The sequence below is a fragment of the Mesoplodon mirus genome (assembly GCF_964341445.2).
Source record: "Mesoplodon mirus genome assembly, chromosome: 15".
Taxonomy (NCBI): Eukaryota; Metazoa; Chordata; class Mammalia; order Artiodactyla; family Ziphiidae; genus Mesoplodon; species Mesoplodon mirus.
The window spans coordinates 86,474,416-86,483,869 of NC_138991.1; the positions used below are offsets into that span (position 1 = coordinate 86,474,416).

At 55.0% G+C, this 9,454-nt stretch overlaps 1 protein-coding gene across 3 annotated transcripts; it reads left to right on the forward strand.

Moving 5' to 3' along the window:
- Positions 1–241: 241 nt before the first annotated feature.
- On the forward strand, positions 242–9,145 carry ZFAND2A (zinc finger AN1-type containing 2A). Of its 3 annotated transcripts, none has more exons than XM_082643956.1 (8): positions 242–497; positions 1,078–1,127; positions 1,718–1,816; positions 2,273–2,367; positions 3,999–4,130; positions 6,578–6,729; positions 7,433–7,516; positions 7,856–9,145. In XM_082643956.1, exons 3-8 carry the CDS (start codon positions 1,762–1,764, stop codon positions 7,872–7,874), a joined length of 537 nt encoding a protein of 178 aa, XP_082500082.1. In that variant the 5' UTR covers positions 242–497; positions 1,078–1,127; positions 1,718–1,761; the 3' UTR covers positions 7,875–9,145. The 3 variants fall into 3 exon arrangements, with proteins under 3 accessions (XP_082500082.1, XP_082500081.1, XP_082500083.1); XM_082643955.1 differs by having other exon boundaries at positions 1,089–1,127; XM_082643957.1 differs by lacking the exon at positions 1,078–1,127.
- Positions 9,146–9,454: the final 309 nt, after the last annotated feature.

Here is a 9,454-nt window from a genome sequence, read left to right on the forward strand (position 1 = left end):
GGCCCAGCCCGCCCTGACTCAGCGCCCCGCCCCGGGTGCCGGCCCAGTGCGCCTGCGCAGAGCTGCCTCACCATGACGACTCAGCCCGAGAAGCCCCCGGACTGTTCGAGAAGAGGCGAGGAGTGGGCGGGCCGACGGAACCGCGGCAGGCGCGATTGGTCGGCCTAGCGGTGACGTCTAGGGGCGCGCCGGGAACGCCTGGCCTCGGAGGGCGCGATTGGTCGGCTCGGCGGAGACGTCATCGGGGGCGTGCCGGGGACTCCCGGAGAGTGGTGGCTCTCTGACCCGGCGGCTGCGAATAAATGGCCGGGAGGTCCGGGCGGCGCGATGCTGGGCTCTCCCGCGGACTCGGACTGGCCTCGGCCGTCGCTCGGATCCTGTTTTCTTCGTCCCTTTGGCCTTGTCCCCTGCGGCTGACCGCGGACAGGGAGACAGCTCTTGGTCTCTGCCACCTTCCGCTCCCCTCTGCGGCTGCCCAGGCCTCAGACGAGGGTCAGGTACGGGGCCGGCCTGGGGGTGCCGGGCGGGGGTCGGACGGGGCCGCGAACCTCGGGCTGGCCGGGCGTTAGTGTCCTAGCAGAATGGGGCTCTCACACCGCGGCTGCGGCGCCGAGAGCGCGACCACGTCGGGACTGAGTTCGGCTTCTCGTCGGTCCTCGATCGATTGATTTCCGAACGTCCGCTGGGTGTTGCTGATCCAGGATGGGCAGACCCGACCTGGGCCCTGCGCTTCGCGGAGCCGAGAGTAGGGAACGAAGCTGCAGTGGGAAGCCGAGCGAGTGGGTCCTGGGAAACGAATTACAGAGTAGAGGAAACGCGATTTGGGTGGGGCCAGGTGAGGGTGTTAGGAAAGGCCCCGAGTGACGCTTTAAACCGGGCCCTGAGGGCATGAGCGGATGTCAGCTGTGGCCAGAGTATCCCAGGCACCCGGGAAGCTCCCGGCAGCGGGAGAGCTGATGGGCAGGTCCGGAAAAGGCCCCGGGGACGTGAATTCTGGGAGGGACAAGAGTTCTGAGAGGTTTGGTGCGTGCCAGATCACGGAGGGGACCCTGTTGTGAGGCGTGCCATGGACTTCAGTTTTCTCTCAGGTGCAGTGGCATCACCGTTTGTCCACCTGTTTTCCACTGGTGAGTTAACGACTTTCACTTCCCCTGGTCAACTCCAGGTTGATTGTCATTAAGGAATAAATTCTGAGTAAAACTCAATGCATAAGGGAGTTAAAGGCAGCAAGAGGGGACTGAGTCGAATGTCCCCGGGATAGTGTAGTTAAGTAACGTGACTTAGCACCTGGTAAGAGTTTTGTTTGTTAAGTATATTCAGTAGATGAAATTGAGATTTGAAGTTCACCGAGGCTGTAACTTTCCCTAGTAGCTGTGTAGTTGAATGTGGGACGTCCCTGTCAATAATGAGTCAAAATATGGATTAATGAAAACTTAAATTCGGGTTGAGCTTGATAAACTAGGAATTAAAAGAACTGAAAAACAATCTGTCTTCTAAGGGGTTTGATTCTGAAGGAGCTTGTACTTACGCTAAAACTCCCATTTTCTGTTTGCTGAAAGACAAGAATTTGTGACATGTAGGCCCTTGCGGGAGCCCAGATGACTTGGGCATTTAATGCTCCCTGCACGTTTACTTATATCAGCTGTGCGATATAAACCCTGGTGACTGAAATTCGGACCATCCTTGCTTTCCTCCTAATTATTTCTAATTCTTGCAGGTGACATTTCACTCTGTCTTCTGTGTTTTGGACGTTTTCCCATAATGGAGTTCCCTGATTTGGGGAAGCATTGTTCAGAAAAAACTTGCAAGCAGCTAGGTAAGCACTTCTAAGAGAACATTAACAGGAAATGGGTGTCTTGTCATCTATATGGGAGAAGAACTGGCCATTGTCTTCATTAGCTGTTCTCTGGGCCTTGGCCTTTCTGGCTTTTCAGTAATGAGATGCTGGCCTGAGTTTTTGGTTCTGTACAGCTAGGTACAAGGCTGGCTGCCAGGACCGAGTGGATGTAAATGCTCTGCTTAAACACGTGGTACCACGTGAGGTGGGCTCTCTTTGGAAAGGTTAGCTGCACCGGTTCTTCAGCGTTGCCGGCATTGCCAAATTCGTGGCCCCCAGTTTTCTTCTCATGTGGTACCTCGGGGATGTATTTGAATAGCCATAATATGAGCTCAGCAAAGGAAAATACCTGTTTATTATGATCTATGATTCTTCTGTTCTAGTCTTTAAAACAGTACTGTTTTTTGTGTGTTTTTTGTCCTTTTTTTTTTTTAGATTTTCTTCCGTTAGAATGTGATGCATGTAAACAAGATTTCTGTAAAGATCATTTTACCTATGCTGCACATAAATGTCCCTTTGCATTCAAGAAGGTAATTGGTCATACTTCATTCTAAAGATTCTCATCCTCACTCTCCAAAGCTGCGCTGCCCAAGATAGTGGACACTAGCCACATGTAGATAAAACTTAATTAAAATTAAATAAATCTTAAAAGTCCTGTTTCTCAGTGACGCCAGCCACGTTTCAGGTTTTCGGGAGCCGTGTGTGGACAGAGCAGATGTGGAGCTTTTCCATCATCGCAGGAAGCTCTGGATGGCACAGCTCTAAAGCAACAGATTATTTTCCTGGAATCAAATTGTTGTACCTAAACCTTCAGAGCTTACTTTACCTGTTAAAACACTTAGTTCCTTTTATTTAACACACAAGGAAAAACAGCTCTGTCTTCATGGGGCACAAGAAACGCAGTGCAGCGCTTGATGGGGGCTCTAATCTGGGAAGAATTGTAAATGCTTGCTTATCTGGGTAACTTTGCAGCCTTGGCATCCTCCCTAGGTGATTCAGACAGTTCATGGTGGAAGCTGGGAGATGGCTGTAAGGAAACAAACTTGCCTAAGTCCAGAGGTTTAAGACCTTGGTTATTGACTTTTCAGGCGGTCCCAGCCTGAACTCACTTTGTTTTGGGTGCTTCAGGGAGCATTTTCGTGAGCTCTTCAGTCAGCACTCTGCTGCTTCCCCAGGGTGGCAGTTAGAAATGCGGGTGACAGTGCTACACCCTTTGACCAGTGTCGGCTGGGGTCTGGCCCTTTGCTGATTCCTGGGGACGAGGGAGGGTGACTCATGTTCACCCGGCACCGATGACCAGGCCAAACTACCTGGTCTGTTGCCTTGACCTTCCTGTGTCCCTGGATAGGGAGAGTCTGCCTAGAGGTGACTGAATGATGCTTTATTTCTTAACTTGGCCAACTTGCCGGCTGCAGGAGCACCCCTGGGTGGCTTTCCAGCTCAGTTCCCAGACAGCTGGCATCGCGATTCTGTGATTACCTGTTACTCGTCCACATGTCACCTCAGTGTTCTTGAGCTAAATTAGCTCAGCTCCTGCCCTGGCCCAGAGGGATTTTAACCGTGCTGGGCGTTCCCTCCAGAGCCCCCCAGTGCTGGGCTTGGATGGTGGTTCTGAGCCTGAGAGCTCAGCCTGGCCACGTGCGCCCTTGACCCATGAGCTAGTCTACCTGCGTGGCCGCGGTGGAAGCTAAAAGGAGCATTGGGGAGGCCGTTGGCAGGCAGAGGAGCTGAGGCTCTTCATGGCTGGTGTTTCTTCCTGGCAGCCCCACCCTCGAGGTGTTTGGGCAGCTTCACTGCCCACTGCGTGGTGCTGGACAGATAGCCCTGCCGCCCTGAGACTGTCCTTCTGGACTGGTTCACCAGCTGCCTTCCTGGGCTGCACTTGACCTCTGTCTCAGGGTCATTTCTGCGGGTGGTTAATAGTCTGTTTCTTCAGTTCTCCTGGGTTCCACTTAAGGCAACTGTCTTCACGCCCTAGGGATGCCTTGCTGCCGGCCGATCCCCTGTGCTAAGCACACTCTCCTCTCGGGGGGTGGGGGGAGTCGGATGTCAGTGTTTGTACTCTGGTTGCTTGTAAATGTGCTGTACCACCGTGCCTTTGTGTGTGTGTGAGTTTTGATTGTCTGAATCTGGAATATCATCTTGTATTTGTTATTTTTAGGATGTTCAGGTCCCAGTGTGCCCACTTTGTAACAGCCCCATCCCAGTAAAAAAGGGAGAGATCCCAGATGTGGTGGTCGGTGAGCACATGGATGGAGATTGTAAACATCACCCTGGGAAGAAGAAAGAGAAGGTGAGGACAGGGTCTGTGTCAGCCCTCTGGGGGCTGGTTTCTCCTCAGAGGAAAGAAGCTCAATTATCCAACCAGGCTAATTAGTTTTAATAGTTTTTGTACAAAATAAAACCCTAACAATTGATCGGTGTTTTTCTGGATTGTGAACAGCATGGGTTTTTACAGTTATATAAACATATTCCCTAAATATTAGGGTCTATGTTAGGATTTGCTTTCGTTACAGGAATTCCTCCCAAGATGGAAAGTTAATGTGGTTCTCTAGAATCCTTCTGTTAGTGTGTGGTTTTTCCTAAGCTCCGTCTAGGAAATGTCGAGGCTGTAAAATCAGACATCGGCGTTCCGGCTTTGGTAGTGTTGGTGTCGTGCTAAAGCTCCGCGTCTGTCTGTCTGGAGTCCGGCGTGGTGGGAGGGGCGGTCGCCTGCCTCTCCTTGAATCCGTGGTGCCACGTGCTCGAGCAGAGCGTTGAAATCCAGCGTTTGTCTCGCTCGCCCTGTAGTGCTGGGTGACGCCCGGTCCCCGCGGTGCGCCGGCCGCCGGGCTCCGGCCCCCTCGTGCGGCTCGCCTGGCCGTTCGCTGGCGTCGGTGCTTTTCCCGCTTCTGCTGCTGCCCAGGGAGTTCCCACGAGGAGCCGGCTGTCCTCCTTGGCCCCGGGTGTGGCAGCTTCCCCCTGGCTGACCCTGTCGCCGTCTCCTCTGGACTCCCGCTCTGTGGGGCTGGACCTCCCGGGCCGGCCTCCTTTTTCCCCTCAAGTTCCCTTTTCTCTGTGTGACCCACGTGCAGGTGGTCTTTCCTACGGCGTGGTCAGTCGTCCCCACGCGCCAGGTCCGCAGCTGACCATGCGCGTGCGCCGGGGACAGGGCGGCTCTGCCGTGCGGGCGGGGGTCCTCCCGGGTCCCGCGTCACCCGCGCTGCCTCTGCTGCTGTCGATTCCTGAGCCTTTGGGGATTCTGTGTCACACATACGCTGCTTCTTGACCCTCCCTGCCGGCTCATAGTTCAGCTTTTTCATGTCTGCTGAGTCCGTTACTGCTCATCCACATGCTTTTTCTAAAATCCTGTGGCTGTTTTGGGTTTCCCTGGCTGTCCAGTGGTTAAGACTCCGCGCTTCCACTGCAGGGGACTCTATCCCTGGTCAGGGAACTAAGATCCCGCGTGCCGCGTGGCACAGGCAAAAAAAAAAAAAAAAAAAAAGAAATTAAAATCTCGTGGCCGTTTTCTTTTTATCTTTTGCCCTTTGGGGTTCATCCATCCTTTTTCAGAACGTCTCTGTGTGGTCACTTTTATAGAACTTCAGGCGGAGTCGGAGCCGCCGCCTGTGGTCACTTCTCCATCCTTGACCAGAGTCCAAGGAGACTCGGGTTGGACATGGCCCGTGGCAGCTGGTCCACTCCTCGGAGCCCTGCACGCGTCCCCAGGCCCAGCCCAGCGCTGCACGCTCCCTGGGGCCTCCGCGTTTATTTGGGTGGTTTCCCTAGGATGTGGGGTGCGCTGCCCCCTGCTGTCTTGGCCTTTAGAGCTTATCTCCAGGGCACTGGCTTCTGACCATCTTACCTCACGGTTTCTATATGTTACACTAAATACAGAACAAATGCAATTATGACAAATAACCTGGAACGGGAGGGTGAAGTCTGTCCCTGAGCTTCCGTCCCAGACCCTCTGATTGGAGCACCCCCGACCCCTTCCTGGCCCCGTCTCCTCCAGCCCGTTGCTGCTGCTCATGCTTGCCATGCCTCCGAGCCTTCCGGAAGCTTCGGTAAAACCCTGTGCCTTCGCTCCGACCACGGCCCCGCCCATGTGCCCCTTCCCCACCCCACCAGGTGGCCAGGTCCTCCTCCCTCCTGGCTCCACCCTCACTCCCCACCTCGCGCTGCCCCTCCTCGTCTTCCGGGCCCCGCTGGCACCTGCACTGCTTCCACGCGCCTGGATCACTCGCCCTTCTTGGCCAGAGGGCTGCCGGCCCCCCTCCTCCCTGACACTGTCACCCGCACAGAGTCGGAAGTGCCTGGGAGTTTATATCACCCCAGAGACCCCACAGGAACTAACGGATGTGCCAGCTCCCCTGCCCCTGACGGGACACAGCCTGTGCCAGCTCCCTCTAGGGCTGTGCGTGACGCCTCGTGCCTGGCCTCCTTCCCTCCCGTGTCCCCGTCCCCCGCCCCCCCATCTTGTTCTTTTCCTGGAGTACCTCCCCAAGCATCTCACATGAGACCCCAACTTAAAATGCCGCTTTTGTATTTACCACTTGTTAAAACTTTTCTGTCTCCTAAACTAGTATTTCCTTGTTTACCTGACAGAGAGACATCTCAGTGAAACCCCAGTGCCTTCATTCTGTTTAGCTAAGGACCGTTTCTAGTTTAAATGCCGATGGTCTTATGGGGGGGCAGGGGCTTGTTGAATGATTGCTTGGTGAAGCTGCTGGAACATTGAAGCAACTTGTACTTTCTCAGATTTTCAAGTACCGCTGCTCAAAAGAGGGCTGCAGGCGGAAAGAGATGCTGCGGGTGGTTTGTACTGAGTGTCGTGGCAGCTTCTGCATCCAGCACAGACACCCTCGGGACCACGGCTGCGCCCGCGGAGGCCCCCCTGCCAGCACGGCCGGGTGAGGAGAGGCCCGGCTCAGCCTGCGTGGAGTTGGGACAACCTGGACCTGTGCTCTACGCTCAGCTCTTGGTGTTGACCATTCGCTGTAGGGGTTTGGGTGAATATGATCTTAATTAAAAGCAGATTCCAAGTTGAAGCCGGGTTCTAGTCGTTGTTTGCTGGGACTGCAGTTCTGGAGCCAGAAGTGCCTGCTCACCGTGCAGGGCCATGGGGAGGGTCTCCCCCGGCCTCCCCCTCGCCGAGGGTGCTTCCCGTAGGCTCGGGGTTCTCTGGCTTGTGGACGCGTCACCCTGGCCTTTCACCTTCCTGTGGCGTTCTCCCTGTGCACGGTGCTGTCCAGGTGTCCCCTTTGCATAAGGACACTGGTCTGTGGGGTCAGTGCACCGTGAGCTCAGCCTCCCTAATACAGCTCCCGCGACCCCCTCCAAATAGGTCCTGGGTGTCGGGCTCCGCCCACCTGACGGGGGCAGTTCAGCCCCTTCACCGGTTATTTACAGGGAGAACCTTCCTCGGGTCGGTGGAAATGTCTGCCCCCACCTTCCGTGGGTAGAAATGGAAGCCCGAGTCACCTGTCACTTCCACTCGGCTGTTTCTCATGGTGTCTGTGCCCAAGCCGGGCTGGGGGGTGACCTCGTCCCTGCATGCGTGGCTCTTGGCACCAGTGAGGGTTGGCTGAGCACTGACCTGACCCTTCTGCGCAGGTGCTCGGCAGCAGGGGCCTCGGATCCCGGGCCGTCGGCGGCTTCACGCGAGAGGCCGGGCGGCTGGCTGGCTCGGCGCTTCAGGTACTGGTCCGGGGGGCACGCGGTGTTGCTGCCGTTGTGTCAGGCGGGACGGTTTTCTGTCCCGCCGGTGGGTGCTCAGCGGTCGTGGTACGGCTCGTGACTGGCCACCTGGAGCTCCGCGCTCCGTCACAGCTGGATGGGATGGCGGGGGTCGCACGCCGGCCTTGGGCTTTGTCAGCCCCGGGTGCGCACGCAGGTCCCGCCAGCACAGGGTGACGAGAGGAACACTTTGTAGCTGGTTTCTGAAGTGCTGTGTTTGGCGAATGTCTTTGATACTATCACCCGCTTCTAGTTAATGAAGACAAACCTGAGAACGTAAGCTGTTTTCTTCTCTTTCAGGTGGAGAGTAAAGCGATGATGTGACTGTATCTGTTCAAACTGGCCTCTCTCCGTACGTGATTTGCACTTTGTGGACACTTTTATGCCCTAGCACTTCCATACTTCCCACCGTGAGCAGCTCTGCCCTGAGCTGAGCCGGTCAGGGGCTTCTGTCACTTACCCTCTGTCACTTGAACCACTGACAGTGGATCTCACTGTGTTTTCCTCACGTGGCTTGTGTGGTGGTGATCAGCCATCTGAGCCCAGGCCCGGGGGTGGGACTACACCTACCCTGTTAGGGGTCCTTGTCCAGAGGTGGCCCCCAGCCCACCGCTCCTGTTCCACTGAGAGAACAGCCTGTGACCCTCTGACTGCAAGCACTGGGGTGACACCAAGGGCTTTGGGGCCTGTCAGGAGAGCCGTCATCTCCTGGGACCTCAGGGAACCGGATGAAGAGAAATACCATCCCAGGCATAACCCCAGGGGCATCCAGCCGTGCGTTCCAGACATCCCACTGCTTGCGGATTAACAAAAATCCAAGCAGTTACTCTTCCTTTTTTGGTTTCATAGCCTCAAAATATAATGGTTGTGACCAGCTAGAGGGGTGGGATAGGGAGGGTGGGAGGGAGACGCAAGAGGGAGGGGATATGGGGATGTATGTGTACGTATAGCTGATTCACTTTGTTGTATGGCAGCAACTAACACACCATTGTAAAGCAGTTATACTCCAATAACGATGTTAAATATATATATATATATAAAATGGCTGGGGGGTGTATCCAGTTCCCATTCCACGGGTGGGTTATCCAGTTCTTTCTACGCCCTGTCCTGTTGGTGGCGTTAGATCTGGACCCGTGGTTCTCCAGCTGCACCAGGATCGTGCGGGGGCCTGTTAGAGCAGTGCCACCGCCCCCCACCCCACCCCAGCGGAGTTCCTGACGCTGTGGGTCTGGGGACTACGTAGACGGAGCACATTCTGCGGTCCAGGTCCAGTGCAGCGGTCACTGGCCACTAGGGAGCACGTGAAGCCAGCGTCCAGTGTAGCCGCAGAGCTGTTCATTCAGTTATTAGGAAACCATGTTGAGTATGTCAAGAACATGAATATGTGAATCTGGCTTTTCAGCTGTAAATTTTATAAAATCTAAATACAGATCAGGTCTTTCTCAAGTAAGGTTAATGTCCAAATTGAGACCCTGGGTTTTGAAGTCAGTGCCAAAAAAAAAAGTGAAATATCTCATTGTTAAAAATATTTACAGGTCGAAATAGTATTTTGGATATGATGGATTAAATAAAACATTAAAGTGAGTTTTACCTGGTCTGGTTTTGTTTTTTAATTGTGGCTACTAGAAATTTTTTAAGTAGGTAGGCGGGGCTCACATCATACTTTTTAGCGCCATTTTTTTTTTTCTTCTTTGCGGCACGCGGGCCCCCCACCGCTGTGGCCTCCCCCGCCGCGGAGCACAGGCTCCGGACGCGCAGGCCCAGCGGCCATGGCTCACGGGCCCAGCCGCTCCGCGGCAGGTGGGATCTTCCCGGACCGGGGCACGAACCCGCGTCCCCTGCATCGGCAGGCGGACCCCCAACCACTGCGCCACCAGGGAAGCCCTTTAGTGTCATTCT